This window comes from Anabrus simplex, chromosome X (genome assembly GCF_040414725.1).
Source record: "Anabrus simplex isolate iqAnaSimp1 chromosome X, ASM4041472v1, whole genome shotgun sequence".
NCBI classification, from domain to species: domain Eukaryota; kingdom Metazoa; phylum Arthropoda; class Insecta; order Orthoptera; family Tettigoniidae; genus Anabrus; species Anabrus simplex.
The window spans coordinates 110,938,134-110,957,127 of record NC_090279.1 but is presented as its reverse complement, the minus strand read 5'-3'; the positions used below and the strand labels follow the sequence as shown (position 1 = coordinate 110,957,127).

Genomic DNA, 18,994 nt, shown 5'->3' with positions numbered 1-18,994 from the left:
ACTTCATCGCCCTATTCTCATATCCCTCCTTTTACTCCTTTAAAAATTTCGTCCATAACCATTAGAAACAAAAGAAAGGCGACAGCACAATCCCGTTTAAGTTCAATTTCATTTCTAAACCATGTTATTCCAGAATGAGTCTGTACGCTGCTGATAGATATTTTGTACATTTCCATACTTTGTGTACACAATATCATATGGTCTCCTATGGTTTTCACTTAAGTTACCAACCTATTACATACGACACTCAAGGTCATCATGATCTCTAGCCTGGGTCACCACCAGAACAGTTTGCAATAACTGTATCGGTAATTTATCACGAATTTAGATTTTGGCTATTCTATGGGTTTACAATAAGACCCCTAAATGGTAAGCAGCCCTTAAGTTCCTTTGAATTTGAACGTGGTATTGTTTCGTGAATCAAATATTAGAACTAGTTCTCATCGCGAACATCTTCACCACCATTGATCCTGAGAAGCCGCTTTTAGTTGTAACTTCGGTGAGGCACAGGATACGCCAAGAGGCTCATTATGCAGTGGCATTCCTGCTCCTTGAACTCGGTCATTTGGCGTTCATTTTCATCAAAATCTTCCTTCAAAAACGAAAAGTATTCTCTTCAATCTTGAACAGACGCTTTACTTTGACTTGCAATATCGTAAAAGACAGGTCCATTACATCTTTTGATAGTGGCCTCGTGAACAAACGTTGTAGATGCACTGGCTCAATCACCACTGATCTGCTGTCGCCCTGGTGGCAAGTTCTTAAATTAATTCAAACACGTTGGAAATTTATGAAACACCTCCATGACCAATTTTTCCAATACCCAGTTTTTAATCCAGTAACTGAATATTGTCCAAGTCATAATCGACAATTGTTGAGAAATGCAGTAGAACACCATAAAATTATAAATATACAACGTCAGTGGGTATTTTGAATAAGTTTAATATACTGAAATCAATCTTAATACAAGCACAAGCATACAAATGTAAGCATCTCCCATCATCACAGCAAAAAAATACATAGAGTAACCAACAATCACTAAACAGTCGTCACCAAATACATCACTACCGTACATAAAGGAAACCCGAACTTTTGTTCCTATAATTCCAAAATTCACTGGATGCTAATTTGAAGTGCAGAATGAAATAAATTACCGAAGTCAAAGATATATTACTTAACAGCATTTCTGACGCCCTGACAAAAGTACCTGTTCTGTAGAGTTACACAATGGTAACAGTAATGAATACATGCTGGAATTTATCAAATGGAGAGAAAATGTTTTGAATGACATAAATACACACTGAAAAATAACGAGTGTTAAATGTATTTTTATCCTGAATATGGAACCTCACACATGCTATAGTTTGAAATTGGAAAGTAATTCCTTAACAATTTTAGAATTTTGAGAGTTGCAAAACAGAGAGCAAAATTTGGTAAGAAATCAAAATTTATATTTTCGGCAGCACAGTTATGACTGCCCTGAATTGTTTATAACATGGAGAAAGCTAAATTTCACACAAGAGAGTAAAGTACACTGGAGTACCTAAAAATATTTAAATAATTACTATGGCATAACCATTCTTTCAAAGATTTTGCATTACTAAAAATCGAAAAAGTATTATTAAACTTAAAACTTATGTCATGTATATGTAGATCAGGACAGCTATTGATATAAAGCTGCTGAATGTTTTAGTAATTTTATGTACAAGTACAAATGTTATAATAGCCTGAACTTAGATGAAATTTGGGTGAAAATAATTTGAAAACTAATTTTACACAACTTCACAAATTGGTATACAAAGCAGTGTCTGTAAGATTTCGTGGAGTAATCGCCTCAATGACCAGTCTACAGAGTGAGAGATGGAATGAAAAGTTCAACTTAATTAAAGCAGAGTGAAAATTCCACTGTATTGCAAGGATTACCAGGGATGACTAATATAAACCATAAAATGCTGTGACAGTAATAAATTCTAAAACAATACAAACAGCTTCAATAATTATCAAAAAATAAATGAATTGATATTTATATTCAGGTTATGTAATTGCTGGGAGTTCACAAGATTTCGAGCACTCGATGTGTTCTAATGTAAGGTACTCTGAAATCTGCGCTTTAACTGCGCATCAGGTAGAAAATTTCCCCGCAAGCATTACATACAAAAAAAATTGATGTTGCACATGAGAAACATATACGAATAAATTGTCGTTTGTCTTCTTCACCAGCTCTTTTCCAAAAACATCCGTCTGAAGGCTGCGCCTAATTGTAAACCTATTCAAATAATTTGGCTAAATATTGTCTCTTAAGAGCATTCATTTCAGAAAATGAAATTTTGCAATAGTTCGAACGATGGAGCTTTCTTTAGAAGTGGGGTATAATGAAGGTTCGAAGAGTACATCAGCAAACAAACACAGTATTGTATGGTTAGGAACAGTACGGACATTTCGAGGACTGAGTGACCATGAGATTTCGGTGACAAGCTGGACAAATAACAGGACGACTCCAAATCTGCAGAAGAATACGGCATTTCTTCAAAAGTCTCCGAGCAAACGTGCCATTACATTCCTTAAAACGCTACGTCCTTCCTAGTAATGCGATATCATGTGTGTTCGAAAACAATTTGGCAGAGAAAAAATACGCATACAGTACATTCACTACAACACTACACTCTCTTTCCCTCCCCATCTGTGTTCGAAGATTACCTACATAAATAAAACTTCGATTACATTCCGTACAGGTGTATGGACTTTCGCCGTTATTGAGTTCCCATGTGTTTTCCGAAAGCATTTAGCAATCCAGATCTACGGTTACTATTTCAGAACTGTGGGGTTTTTCTGCAGTATGAGTTTCCATATGTCTTCGAAAGGAACTTGGCAGACTAAAACGACGATCACATTCTATACACGTCAACGGTCTACCTCCACTGTGATACAGCACGTGTGATCGAAGGTTATCACGCGTTCTACAGGTATGATTACATTCCGTACAAAAATACAGCTTATCCCCAGTGTGGGTTACCATGTGTCTTCGAACATTATACAGCTTATTAAAACTACGATTGCATTCTGTACACCTATACGGTCTCTCTCCAGTATGAGCTACCATGTGTGTTCGAAGACTATATTCTGTAGTAAACCTACGACCACATACCGTACAGGCGTATGGTCTTGCTCTATTGTGAGTCAGTGTGTGTACATGTCGACATACGCTCTGAGTTAAACCATCACTCCTTCCTTTAGAAACTTGAGATCCTCCTTGAGTGCGATTGAACGTTTGACCATGCGAACTAGTTCGGTCGGTAAACGTAAGATCACATACTGTACATTGAGGTTGCACGTCTGCGGAGTGAGCCAATACCGTGTGTCTACTTACACTGAATTCGTTAGTAAAAGACCTACCGCACACTGCACTACCATTTCCGCCATTTTCACTGTGCACGGTAAAAACATCAATCTCTGCCACACTGAAATGAAAATAAAATCAATAATTTCAGAGGACCATATCAGAATTACAATTCAGGAGGGCAGATCAACATAGGTGACAATAACTTTATAATTCCTTATTTACACAAACTGCACCGAAACAGTTATATTTTTTGCGACGAGATAGGAAGGAAGCAGCATTTGCCTAATCTGAAAATTGTACACCACGCAGAACCATCTTCAGTGCTACCGACAGTGGGGGTTCGAATCCATTATCTCCCGAATGCAAGTGCAAGCCAAAAGCTGGGTCACACTATAGTGCATTGTTATTTGTAGTTTAGAACTTACAAATCTGCACATTAGCTCCCACAACTTAGAAGAAATGTCCATATGGTACCAGCTCAGAAGGAGCAGTCATATCATGCTAGTTAGCTGGAGTAACAAAATCACTTTAACCAGAGAAGAGAAACCTAGTACTAAATGTTGTACCTCGCCCAGCATTCACACGATATTCCCTTGGTAACAGCCCCTATAGCTAATTCCACAATTTTCTATACAATATCAAATAAATTAAGACCCAAATAAAAGGTTTACATTAGTACAAACATACATACATCTACATTATAGACTGTGATGCCTTTCAGCGTTTAGTCTGCAAATATATCTGAATTTGCTAACCAACAACACAATCCTCCTTTTGTAAACAGGTTTGTGGCCTCGATTACTTCTATATCACTTAAAATTGTTTGAAACTGAGCTTAACCGTCGTCGTCTTGGTCTCTCTCTACGTTTTACACCTTCGAACTTGAACCTTCCTCCAGTATGGGACTGAAAACTGGGTGGACTCAGGATATCATATTCATAAGTCAGAAGTAACACATATGGAAATACTGATACGCGGTTACGTCTTGGTCCTCTTCTTCATTTACAGCATGTTTCCTTCATGGCTAATATGCCGTAGAAATTGGCGTCTAACTACCTTCTCACAGTCATTTCCTACGTTTCTGGGAGTCAATGTTTTAATCTGATATCTTCCTTGGGTGGCACATCACGTTTTAAGTTTTATTCTGCTGCAGTATGCTATCTCTACTTGGTGCTGCCGTCCTTCAGCAACACAGCCTAACTTCCTTGGCTGTTTTCTCTCTCTGTCACACTGACCAGTCAGCACCCGGAAAGTCCATAAGCAAGCCCTCAGCTCGTTGTAAGCCTAGAGCAGCCATTATTCACTTGTGGTCTACAATGAGAAGACGCATCTTGAGCTACTGCTATATCCTGGCTTGGGACAATGTAATGGGTAATGTATAATTGCTGCTGTTTTGGAGAGCAATCCTTTAAACCCTCCGAAGATTTTATTTTGCTTCGAACTTATCCTCGTTTAGCATTCATTTTAATTGTGTTTTGGTAAGGTTTGTCTGGTAAGGAAAAACATGGGTTGGCCTTGTTTAAGCTTTCTCTACAGAAGGACCTAAAATCATAAATAAAATACAAAACTCTTATTACCTTGGAAGTTAACCTTCGACATGTGGATTTATATTTCAAGAAATACACTGGATGATATTTTTCGTGTTTGAAATGAATGCCTAGCAAACACATCAGCTAACCTTACCTTCTTCCTTACATTTTGTAAAAATCATCAGGTTGTTAAAATTTGTAAAACTTTCCTGTCATAATTGATCTCAGGATGATTATCACATTAAGTGATCTTCAGCGATTTCTTTGTAAAATGTTAATATTTTAAAATATTATCATTATTATTATTATTTTGCTCAAATGAGGTAACTTGCCTTCTTAATTCTATTTTCATAATATCTTTTCTAGTTTCTTTATACTTTATTACAATTTTTTTCCTTCTAGTTTTGGAGTTCCTATGTTAGGTACCCTATGCTTTACTCCACGTTTTCTGCCATTGCTGGGTTGCTAACAGGATTGGTCCTTCCCATTAGGTCTTATAATTTACATCGCCATGGTAATGATGATTGTTTTTCTTGTGAATTGAATTGTTGTGGACTGTCCAGTCGAGAGAAACTGATTCTCTTATAAAGTTTTTGTTCTTAACTGTGTTATTTCCTCTTCAGGGTCCACCTTGAAGTTTATTATGCATTTCCTCCCCTTTGCATTTGGGGTTGTAACCTATTTCCTTTTTAATTACCTTGTAAACATGTTTTAATTTTCCCTTATGGGATTTCCCAGTGTGAATATAAATCTAATGATATAATTATATTTGAGAAAGAGAAGACTTCTCTCTTAAGTTTGTAATGAGATTAAGAAAAACGGCAACTGAATTAATTCTCAAAGGTGACACTAATATTTTGCAGTTAATACCCCATGAGTAGGAAAAGATTGAAAAGTGGTATTTAATATTCTGTAGAAAATGTAATTCTTATATTATACGAGTTATACCGGCTGGTGATTTTTTAGTTGTTGAACATTTCAGGTCTGATTTTAACTAGGGTGACTTCAAATTTTTTAAGCGAGGGTAATTTTCAATTCATGTCAATAATAACTAATTTGAATATCTGAAATAAAGTATTTTCAAGAAATTTTGTTTTTCTTTTCTAGTTCTTAGTAATTTGATATCCTGACAGGCTTGCAGTTGGATCGATGGCTTATCTGTGTCACCCCTACCTTCTGGAGGTAGTTCTTTTCTGTTTTGTGTTCATGTCATCTCTTGGGGTGTTTGTTGGTTGACGCTTCCAGATTTATTTGACTCGTACTGGCTAATAGGGGTATGAGCGTTGCAATAGCAAGAATGACTGCTGTATATGCAGGTGAAAACAATAACATGAGGCAGTCAGAAGCCAGATTTGCATACACCTTCATCCATTGAGTTAATTCCAAACCTAGCCCTTATCTCCCCATTCCGAGTTATCTGACAACAGACCGGTGTAAGGATAGTGTCATTTGGAAATTGACTTCATTCTTACAGAATACTGTTGATCCCAAGTGCAAGCTCAATGCTCTTTGATCCATTCTCACTTACCATAGTGAGAGAACACACATCGTCAATAGTTGAAATTATCTACCCATCCCAGATTTGTCACACAAATCTGACATTTAATTCTCTTCGATATTTTACATAATGACATCAATTTAGATTTGGAAAGGTGAATTTTTTGTCATACTCAGTGTACTTATTTTCAAGTTCCAAGATATTCCACTGTAAGTTTTGGCACAATCTGCCGTTAACAACAAGTCGTGAGCATACAACTAACTGTATCCCTCCCTAGCAGTTAGTACCTTTCAGCAGATGATCTATATTAAACATTAAGAACAAAGATGAAAATTAGAGCCTTGCCTAACCCCTGTAAGTACTTTGGACGTAGAACCCAAATGACCATTAATTCTCACCGTAGCCCAATTGGCAACATAAATTCATTTGATTAATTTTAATAATCTAAACTTAATCCCTTACTTCACTGGATATACAAAACATAAACATAACTGTCTATTCTTCTTGTAGCATTCTCAATTACCTGGCACATTCTGAAAATCTGATCCCGATTGCCCCTCTGTGGTCTGCAACCACACCGGTTTTCATCCAACTTACTCTCAACCACTGATTGCACCTTCCCTTCCAAGATGCCAGTGAGCACCTTGGTACCTCGATAGTTGTTGCAATCCTTCTTGTTCCCTAGCTTATAGATATGTGAAATTAAGCTTTCGTCCAATCAGATGATATCTTTCTAAACTCTGCGCTAATCTTATTAGTCTATGAAGCCATTTCATCCTTACTTTCCCAATATATTTTTCCATTTCAGGTCTAATTACATCTATTCCTCTGGTTTATGATAATGAAGTGTATTTACTATGCAATTCACTTCCTTGAACATAATTTTACCAATATTATTGTCCTACTCCTCATCAGGTCAGTCGTTCGCAACATTCCCAGGTAGATTTCCTTGTACATTGACAAGATGTTTCAAATATTCCTTCCAGCTGTCCAGTAATTCCCCTGGATGGATTATGAGTTAATCTGATTTACCATTCACCTCTGGAGCATACCACTGGCTGCCGTCCTCAGTGCCCAGACATTAAAGACTGGCAGGAGGGCTGGTACATGCAGCTCACTGCCCGAAAAGAGCTGAACTACCTCGAGATGAGGACATGAGTTTACTTTTCTGATTTACCCAAAACACCATTGAATTTATACACCCCCCCTTCCTAAGATTATTTGTTACTGTCCAGAAAGTTCTCCCTGCTGCTTGATGAAGTCTTTCCAAGTTATAACTGAAATCTTCCCACGGCTTCTTTCTGGATTGAAGAACTATACATTTCTCTTGTTTTCTCCCATTTATATACAATTCCATGTCTGCTCCAATGCTTATATGGAGAGATACACCTTCTTTTTCTTAAGTTTACAAGCTGGTCTCACTTAAGCATTCCACCAAGATGTTTGCTTTTCCCATTTTTACACACAGTTATACCTACACATTCCCTGGTGTTTCTACTACAGCATCCCTGTATGTCACCTATTGTCTTTCTATAACCTGAACCGGCTTGCTGTACACTTTTTGGAAGTTCTCTCTAGTCATATCCAAGTACTTCTGTCTAATTCCCTTCTCCTGGAGATTTTCTACACTTATCTGTCTGTAGACAGATTTCACTTTCTCTAGAGACACTTAGTTCACTACAGAAAATATAGTGGCCTGTGTCATCAAAAATTCCCATGTGAACTCGCACATTCCTAACAGATTTCCTGAATTCAAAGCCCATTATGATATAGTCTATTATAGATCTGGAGCCTCTACCCTCCCATGTGAAGCAGTAAATAGTCTTATGTTTGAAGAATATTTTTGTAACTGCTAAATCCATGCTAGCACAGAATTCCAGAAAATGCTTCCCATTCCTATTATCTTCCATATCTTCCCCACATTTACGTATCACCCTTTTGTACACTGTACCTCTATTATACGTAGAAATCCCCTGCATACTGATCGCACATGAGCACTACCTTATTCCCGTTGTCGACCCTGACTACGACGTTACTCAAAGACTTACAAAACTTCCTCCTCATCTGCATCCTCATATACTGAGTTAATTCCCTCTCCTAATCCTCCAATAGTATTCCTTATGAACAGTGCTACCGCATACTCTGCCTTCCTCTTTTTACACCCGTCAAGTATAGTATAAAATCTCTTCTTCTTTAATCCCCTTACCAGAATATCATTAACTACTAACACATCCAGATGCATCCTCTTTGCTGACTTGGCCAGTTCTACTTTCTTCCATAAACCCCATTAATATCACTGAGTTACAAAATGAAATTTTTTTCAAGGCTTTTAGTTTTGATGGGTGATTGTAATGTAGTTTGGCCTCCCCTTTATGAATCTGAAATCAAATTTTATGAATCATGTAAGGGTTTTACAGAATCTCAAATTAAGTATTTATTTAATCTATAATATCACTTACAGCGAAGTTTGGGAATTAAACACCAGTAAAGTAACTATAACTAACTTAAAATAAAAAGAATCCAGAAAACAATTTATTATTTACCTTGTTTGTGAACATATAAAATTAAATTCTACAAATGGCAAGTCCAGGATACAATTTTCATGACTTAAACTCTCTTCCTTTTGCTGTGGAAGTGTGATCTTCGTGATCATCTGACGTGTTGCAACTCTGGATTGTCCCTCTTCATAGACCAGCAATAGTCAGCTAACATCACAGCATTTAACCTGCCCTGATAACGTGATTCTATCTCTTTCATGTCTTGGTGGAACAGCTCCCCATGTTCTTCACTAAAATCTCCTAAGTTTTCAGGGGAAAAGTCGAGGTGACTATGAAGGAAATGTAGCTTGATACTCATATTACAACCTAAATTTTTCATAGCCATCAACATATCTCCTACAATTTTCTTGTAATCTGGGTGCTTCCTGTTCCCCAAAAAAACATTTATCATATTCTTGAAAGCTATCTAAGCCAATATTTCCTCAAAGGTCATCAACGCCTCAAATTGCTCATCTGTCGTAAGGCTCTGTATCTGTGGTCCCACAAAGATTCCTTCTTTTAGTTTCACATCAGACAGGAAGGAAAATTTCTGACAGATGTACTTAAAACAGTCACCATCTTTATTCAATCCCTTTACGAATTGTTTCATGATCCCTAGTTTAATATGGAGAGGTGGCAAAATGATATTTTCTCGTTTCACCAAACATGATCTTATTATATTCTTGTCTCCTGGATCCATTGTTGTTCTAGATGGCCATTCCTTTCTAACCCAGTGTGCATCACGTCTACGGCTGTCCCACAGGCAGAAGAAACGTGGATACTTTGTGTAACCTGACTGTTGTCCAAGAAGCATTCCTATAACTTTTAGATCACCACATACCATCCATTCGTGCCCTGAATACTTAATTGCCATTAATAACATTGCAAGGGTTTCATCATTTTCCTTCAAGACGTAAGAATATGCTACAGGTATCGAACCGTACTTATCGGTGATGTGTAAGAGTACAGCTTTGATATTGTTTATGGTTCCATCGATAAATAACCTCCATTCATTCTTGTTGTATGTAATTCCGTATTTTGATACTACTCCCTCAACGTTCTTACAGTAAAAAAGAGGACCCTCTTCAGCGAAGTACTCACAAAATTCTTCTTCTCTTGTTTGGTACCAGGAAAATGTTGTACCTGGAGCTAGCAGTCTTTTCTCCTTTAAACGAGAACCCAGCATTTGTGACAACTCCTTTGAGAGAACCAGATCTCTTGCCAAGTCATTTAGTTCACATTGTGTAAACAACTCTGGCTGTAGCTCTTCTGTGGTTATCAAGATTTCATCACTGTCACTAGAACCAGACGATGATAATGATGACGATGATGATTGTAGGGTTGCTGGTGGGTTACGCACAGGAATGTCAGATCCATGTGGTACAGGTGTGATTGCTGATTTCAGGTTTGGATATGCAATGCTTTTAATACTTTTCTTGTTATGACCTTCAATTTTTACCATACAAAAATAATAATCATCAGTGTGATTTGTTTGCTCTCTCCACAACATCAGAATTCCAAAAGGTAACGACTTCTGCTTCCCCTGAATCCATTTTCTTAATCCCGTAGCACACGTATGACACACGCTGTGCAGCACAAACCTTTTATCTTGGTCGTCTAACTTGACACCGAAATATGCCAGGTAAGCTTTCTTTACGAATGAAGTTATGTTCTCTTTTCTCGATTCCAAAGTCAATGAGCCACAAATGAATCAAAAGGAGTTGGGCTTGTTTACACACTGTCGTCTTGAGGAACTCGCCATTTGTAGACTGATTTGCACTTGTAATATGTATTAAATAGCTATTTAGAGCACGTTTCCAAACAAAACTAAACCAGTTGCAGTGCTCCTCTGTAAACACAGACATCAGACTATCGATTTTACCGCAATTGATCGTTTTCGATTACTGTAATGTATATATTTTATCGATCAGTGCACATTGTTACGAGCGAATTTTAAAAAAAGGAAAATTACATAATTACATAAAAACTGTGGAAAATTATGTAATTACATAAAAACTGTGGGTGTTACAGGAAATCTGATACCATATTTGTAAACAGCTCTAAAACATGATGTAAATTCACCCATTTTCATGTAAAGCCCGAAAATGATGTTACCCAGTGTATTTATAGCTCCACCTCCAATTTCATTTCGTTTTCCATATTGTTTCCAAGGATTTCCTCATCTGTGAAATGGAACTGGGACTCCCATTATTCCCAAAGGTCCATGGCTTGCTTAAAATGTCTTGAAGGTGCTAGGTGAAATTTCTGTGAAGCAGGGTGCGAACCTTACTTACAAATAGTCCAAGTGACAATCTCCTCTAAAGCAGTAGGGATCATCTGTGCATAGCATATTCCTAGCCACCTGAACTCAGAATATGTCTGAGTTACCCACTCCTATTCCATAGCAACTGCTTTCCCAAATCTCAGGATAACTTACTAGCCCATTCAGCCATTGCCCACGGTTCAAGAACTAAGACATGGCTCCAGTATCTCACACAATGAACCATTTTGAATTAACACAAATTTCAAAAATATTGTTCTGACAATCATGTACTCCTTTGACATGAAACAAATTATATAGTAAAGAGTAATTAATTTCATATTTAAAAGTTACAAATCTTCTAAAAACCTTTGAGTGCTAAAGGAGCTGGAGTTATTTACTGTCTTAGTATTATAATATATTCAGAAATATTATTTTCCACAAAGTGGGGGAATCAAGTGAATATGTTAGGCCCCATGAACTTGTTCCTCAATATACAAATAGAACATCTCAGGACCATTACAGTAGTTGTCTACATAAAAATATTGCAAGTCCATATCGATTACAAAAGTCGATAGAAATTCAGGAACGATCCCTCCGTTAACTATGTAGGTGGATCCAAAGGTTAGTTGCACTAACGCGCCGCAGCGGCACGCTGTGTGTCACAAACGTGGGCACAGCGGAGAATGGGACAAACACTGCCAACACATCTGTTAGGCAGGTCGCTGTGGTGTCTCGTCTAATATTGTGTGAATAGCAGCCAAATGCAATGGTGCGTCAACTGGACGTTCACTCCAAATATGAAGTGTGTGCGACAATCCAATTCCTATGGGCCAAAAGGAAGAACTGCACGGACATTCATTGTGAAATCAGTGCTGCCATTTCCCGGCAACGAATCGTAAAGTGGTATCAGCAAATCGAAGCGGGACGCACAGCTGTCACGGCCAACCATCGTGAAGGCAGACCCGCAATGTCCAGGACCCGTGCAGAGGTCAACAGTGTGAATGTGATCATTAGACAGAACCGGCACATTAAACTGAGATAAATCGTGACGCAGCCGAACATTACATAAAATCAGCTTCATGGTCCGTATCGCACTTCAATAGATTCACAATTAAGTATTTATTTATTTTCCACCTAGTCGATACAATGATTGCTTAAGGCAATTTTTAATGGTCAAAAGTGGTACGTTTCATATATTATCAACATCTTCAGCCACATAACACTGTTTAAATGAAAAATATATAAAATTGACAAGTCGGACAAGTCAATTTTATATATTTTTCATCTAAACAGTGTTATGTGGCTGAAGATGTTGATAATATACGAAACATGTACCGCTTTTGACCATTAAAAATTGCCTTAAGCAATCATTGTATCGACAAGGTGGAAAATAAATAAATACTTAATTGTGAAGCAGCTGAACATGTCGTATGGTAGTGTGATCGCCACTGTTCACGAGGACCTTGGATATCGTAAACTGTGTCAAAGATGGATCCCACATCTACTCACCGATGAGCACAAGGAACAACGTTTCCAATCCTCCCTGGCATTTTTGCAATGCTATGCCGCAGACCGCAACGGGTTTCTGTGGCGAATCGTCACAGGCGACAAAACGTGGGTCCACCACTTCACCCCCGAAATGAAGCAAACATCAATGGAATGGGTGCACCCCTCGTCACCACAACGAAAAAAGGTCAACGTTCAACCTTCAGCCAGTAAGGTTATGGCGACAGTGTTCTTTGACATGGAGGGTTTGTTGCACGTGAAATTCATGCCGAAAGGAACGACGATCAATGCGACGTCATATTGTCAAACGTTGCACCGGTTGCGTAAAGCGATTAAAGAGAAGCGCCGCGGGAAATTGTGATTTTGTTGCATGATAACTCAACACCTCACAAGGCCCACCTGCTGCAGCGTTTCAAGTGGGAGGTCTGGCAACATCCACCCTAGAGTCCCGACCTAGCGCCATGTGACTTTCATCTGCTCGGTAAGCTCAAAACGGAGCTCAGTGGTCGACGTTTCCGGACCAATGAGGAGGTGAAGGCCGCTGTCTCCGAGTGGTTGCAGAACGCTGGAGGAAATTTCTATGCATCTGGCATCCACAAGTTGGTTGTGCATTCGCAGAAATGTCTGGAGTCTCTTGGAAACTATGTGGAAAAGTGAAGTTACAGTGTATGTCGTTATAGTCGTGTTGCTGTTGTATAGGCGGTGTAATAAATGGCCATAACTGGGAAGTGCAACTTATTTTCTGATCTGCCTTGTAATATTAGGACAATTACTGTCTGTGATTCAAGATTGTACTTTTCTTGAAAATATCGTCTGTGGCTAGTAGATGCAAATTTTGGTGTGTCAACATCTGAAGGTTCCTTCCAAATGACTAGAACTTGACAGAGGGATGAACCGTATATCAAGGAGGTGATGTAGGCTCACATGTGATATCAGTCCTATGATTGCTGCCAGAATACGAGAACCCGTACACATCTCCATAGACAAACTCCTTCTAGACGACAGTAATTAATGTCTTTGCACTTGTCTGTTTTCAGACTGACTTTGCTGTACAGTAGTGAAAGCTGGGTGGACTTAGAACATCTTACTCATGTTGGAAGTGATATGCATGAAATTGGGAAGGATGTTTCGAGTGATAAAAGGCAGGAACAATGGCAATAGCACACTTAAGTGAACATATAAAGACTAGGTTAGGTATACAATCCATGGATGGAACTCTATGTACAAACCGATTTGAGTGGAGCAACCATCTGGAGCAAATGGAAGAGGAGAGGTTAACTGAGAGAAGAACAGATGTGGTAATGGAGGGTAAAAGAAATAGAAGGCAATCTAGCTGATGACAGACTATCCTTAATGGTTTACTGATAAAAGGTGCAAAAATAAACAAAGTCACAAAGGTAGCATACAATATATACAGGAAAATAACTCAAAACATCCCACAAAGGACACAAACGACAACACACAAAATAGCAGGAATTAATGCAATGATACACAGAGCTACAGACCCATAGACAGCACAGATTCTAACAACAACAAAATATAAATAAAAAACAAATTGTGGTAGAAAACAACTATCCAAACAACACAGCAGGCAGGCTATAGAAAACAACTGTCCTACAAAAAACAACTATCACACCAACACAGCAGACAGGCTATAGAAACCTTAATTAACACATGTACAAAATAAACAAAAAAAACATATTCAAAAAGCAAGCATTTAAAATAGCATTCAGAAGAAACAATAAATTACAAAGAAATATTAAATGCAATATGAAGTCAAATGTCAAGAACTAAATTGTAATGCCCCATATATCGACCATACGAAACGTTACTTTCACACCAGATACAAGGGACACAAAAATGCAATTAGGCTCAACATATGCTCAGCCTTCTGCAAACACATATAAGATAATGCCCACTAGATCACAGACATCAGCACAGATCATAAAATATTCCACACTGGAAATAATAAAAATCCTTCACATTTAAAGAAGTCAAGAGAAATTTATGTCACACAAAAAGCCGACAAGAATTCCTCGAAAATCACAGATATCTAAAAGTTTCTCCACCTCTTCAGTCAACTTCATTAAATACATTCCGCTTCAGTAAAGCACATTTCAAATTCCTATTAAAGATATTTATTAATTTGGTAATACTCATTAAGCAGAATTTAAAATATCTCTAAACCATTTTAAAACACAATAATTATAACAGTAATAATAATGGAATATATTTACAAATCAACAATGCCAGATGACGTAAACGGAATCTAATGTAATGGGAAGTTACGGTAACAAGCCACCTGGGGCAACAAAAGTGACAGCACATCATCGCACTCCTTGGTGGACCGTAGAGGAGAGAACATTTCGTTAAAAGAGTAGACAACATACATAGATTTACACTTCCTAATAATGCTAATCAATGAATGATGTTATTAAAATTTGGTTCTGTACAATCTGATGATGAGCCTCCGTGGCTCAGACGGCAGCGCGTCGGCCTCTCACCACTGGATACCGTGGTTCAAATTCCGGTGACTCCATGTGAGATTTGTGCTGGACAAAGAGGAGGCGGGACAGGTTTTTCTCCGGGTACTCTGGTTTTCCCTGTCATATTTCATTCCAGCAACACTCTTCATTATCATTTCATAGCATTTATCACTCATTAATAAATCACCTTGGGAGTGGCGACCCCATTGTAATAACAGCCTATACATGTTTCATTCATTACATCCCTCACCCGGTCAATGACTGGAAAACAGGTTGTAGGTTTTACAATCTGATGATGTTCTTTCAAGAACAAAACATCTCATTCTGTTTTAATTAAATGATTTCCTCATCATGCATAAGCTGTTATTTATTTTTATTTTTAAGGTATTTTCTAATTTTTTATTCAAAAACTGATCCAGAATTGTAAATACATGGGTTTCACAATAACAATTTAAATGAGAATCTCAAAACTGTAAAGGAATTAAAATATTGCCACTGTGCATGGGCACAAAAATACAGAGTGTTGTGCATCCTCATCACTGTAGAAAAGATAATACACAAAGGTGTTACAGAAGGCTGTAACCTCTCTTCGATGGAAGAAATCACAACCAGAATCACCATACAAGAAATGTGTGACAAATGTTACAAGTGATGCTGGATGGTGTCAAACAGAGGCCTTTGAAATATGGACGTTCTGTAGAATCTACTGTATGTTCGAAGTTGGCAGTTGCTCCAGGTGACCTCATATAGCATGAAATGAAAATGGTACTTTTAAATTGGCTTCCAGAAAAAATTGGGTCTTTCTCCAAAAGCAAGACGCAGTTCTTATGCTGGGGAACTATTAGAAGTGGGCGACCATTAGAACTTTATGAATGTGACCTTTGTGTGACTGACAGAAGAAGTGGAGAGGAAGAGGGAGTAGCTGATACCAAACGTGGCAACGTAAGGATGAACCGGGTGGATGAGCCCTTTAAAGGTTTCGATGAAGCCGTTGTGTAGGAATACATCAGTGACCTCTTGCATTCCACATGTAGCAGGGGACTGCTAAAGGCTAAGGGAGAAAATGCCCGAAAGGAAACTCCTGTTCAGCATCAGGCCTACCAGGTCAGCTGGAAGAGTACTTTGCAAATTGCATTCAAATAACTCTATTGCAGACCAACCTTCGAGCACCTCTGGGAATAATGACATCTCTAATGAGTCCCAAGCTTATCCAAACACCAGAATGAGACAAAATAACCAAAAAGCCAACCTCAGAGGTGCTACCTCGAACATAGTAACACTGGCTGGTAATTATAACAAAATAAAAAATATGATGAAGCATACACACATTAACATCTTGGGACAAAACAGTTGTAGTGGAAGGAGTATAACTCAAAACTGCTAAATGATGGACACAAACTGTACAGGTGTGAAAATAAGACAGAAGCTAAAAATCGAGTAGGCTTTGTTCTTCACAAGCACACTGATTTCATTTCTGATGTTACTTTCATTATTAAAGCGAATGGGAAAATATCTAACATTTGTGCAAACTGTACCTCACAGCAAGGTTGTAGAGGAGAATAGCTGAACTTTCTCCAGAAACTAGAGGACAGTATAAACGATAACCGATTACTGATGGGTGAATGTAATGTCAAAGTAGGAGTAGATATTAACTGGGCAAGGGGGGATTATGGAGCCTTTCAGATATAGAAAACGAGCACAGAAGATCTTCTACCTGATCTGTACTCAAGGAATAATTTGCTGATTCAGAAGACAGAAAGTCATAAAATAACTTTGTACAGCTGGGATGGTAGCTATAGGTCAGTAGTATATTACATAAATTCAGACAAGTGCAAGATGTGAAAAGCTATTCCTAAGAATGTCTCAATAGCGACCATAAGCTTCTGGTGGCTGACCTGACAGGAATCCAAGTGCAGAAGGACAAGCAGGAAAGTAATAAATAAAATAATGTCAGGGATGTTGAAAGAGCTAATTCATTCCATTCCTAATCTGGTCACATGACAGGATGTGGATTTTCATTTCAGTCAATTGAGAGACACCAAAATAAGAAGTATAAGAAGGATAAGTATTGTAGTGAATTTACCCAAAAAATATAGGAAGATAGTAAAGAAAACATGGAGAAGATGTACAACCTGAGAGGACATGACAGCACTAGAAACAGTAAATACTGAGGAGCAAACAAGAGATTAGAAATGAAATGAAGACCTACTTTGATACACTCCTGCATGAGGGAGAAACATTTGAAGAGGCAGAAGAAATGCTAAGTTGGTCTGAGGAGGAAAATGCACTGAAGAAGATGGAAAGTGAGCTGTACAGCAGATATACCTGGAGTGCAGCAGCTCTCTTAGTATTCTGTGGTCTCCACCCTGACTGTTTCGTTTCATTTGTTATGGAGAATATGTCTTGAGAGGAACTGCTTGGAATTGATGCAATATTTTTGAGTTTAAGCTGTAATCAAGCTAATGATCAATTTTGTGCATGTATGATACAATCTGAATTTAGTTAATGTCATTCATTTTGGGAAGCCAGCTACACATTATGTTCTTGCCTTCCGCAGCAATTGCCCACTGAGTACTTCAACATTTTATGGTTTGATCCTTGGTTTAAAATTCTTTCAGTCTTGACTTTGTTGACTTAGCTTGTTTTTTCCTATAATTATTAATTTTCAAGAAAAATGTTAAATACCAATCACCCAATAATTTGTATCTTTTTAATAATTCAACTATTCTAATTAAAGCAAGATTTTCAATCAAAACAGTGTTATTTCTTTGAGACAATCAAAGTCATCTTTAGGCAGAGTGTAGTTTTATTGTGTTCTCTCCTTCTTTGACTTTATGAAAGAGTCACAACCTCATTATTTTCTAAAATTTTCCAAAATTTCAGCTGAAATGAAGGTAAATTTTCAGATGACGTTCATGTTATCCTGATTTGTATTAATTTCATCTTGTCCAATTTTTCTTCTTGATTTTTTTCTGTGCAGTTTTACCTTCCTCAACTGTTTCCTTGTTGTATTACGGTAAGTCAACTCGAGTTAAATTCAGATTGCGAAATTCTTCTTTCAACAGTACAACTTCCCTTTGGCCACATATAACCTGTCTCAACAATATGAACACTTCAGTTCCAGGAAAATTTCCACATTCATATCATCACTTCAAACCTATTACAAAATCTGGTGAATATTTATTTGTTAAATTATTTAATTCTGTTCCTTACAATACTTCTACATTTTTACACTATAAACTTAACATCATCTTCATTTGAATTCCGCCTCTCTGTACTCTCTTCACTGCTCTCTAGTCTACCCTATTTCCCTGAATGTACTGTACCTCCCTAAAACCCACTAAACAAACCCTGTAATATATATGTACCACTGCATTTGAAGCATAAACCATTCAAGTGCATATTCCTATCTCCTACCACCCACTAAGATCTACAAATTTCACTCCCATTTCCGCCAAGTAATAGATTCATTCCGACCCCTAATCACCTTACAGGCAGTATCTCTCATACAGTAGTCCTGTTGAATTAACCATATACTTGATACAGTGGTTCACTTCTGCATTTGCTCTATCACTTGAAGTGATAGTTGTTCCAAGGTGACCCGTTAAAACCTCTTTCCATCCTACTTGATATCCGAACCATGGTTTAATAATACCATCATCTTTTTCTTTCCCACAATTAGCCTCACCCCATGATCTGCAATGGTGTTTGCACATTCAACTACCACTATTGTAAGCAGACTTTTCCCATTTCATAAAAAAAAGAATGATGTCATCAGCAAACATGGGAAACTAAAAGCACCCTGATTTTGCCTGTACTGTACGAACCTTTGCAA

At 37.7% G+C, this 18,994-nt stretch overlaps 1 protein-coding gene across 1 annotated transcript in view; it reads right to left on the bottom strand.

Moving 5' to 3' along the window:
* LOC136886037 (uncharacterized) overlaps positions 1-18,994 on the bottom strand; it is a 71,505-nt gene that overhangs the window by 19,838 nt on the left and 32,673 nt on the right. The window contains exon 5 of the mRNA XM_068230880.1: positions 3,203-3,458. Coding sequence (XP_068086981.1) covers positions 3,203-3,458 — 256 coding nt within the window. The remainder of the gene's footprint in view (positions 1-3,202; positions 3,459-18,994) is intronic.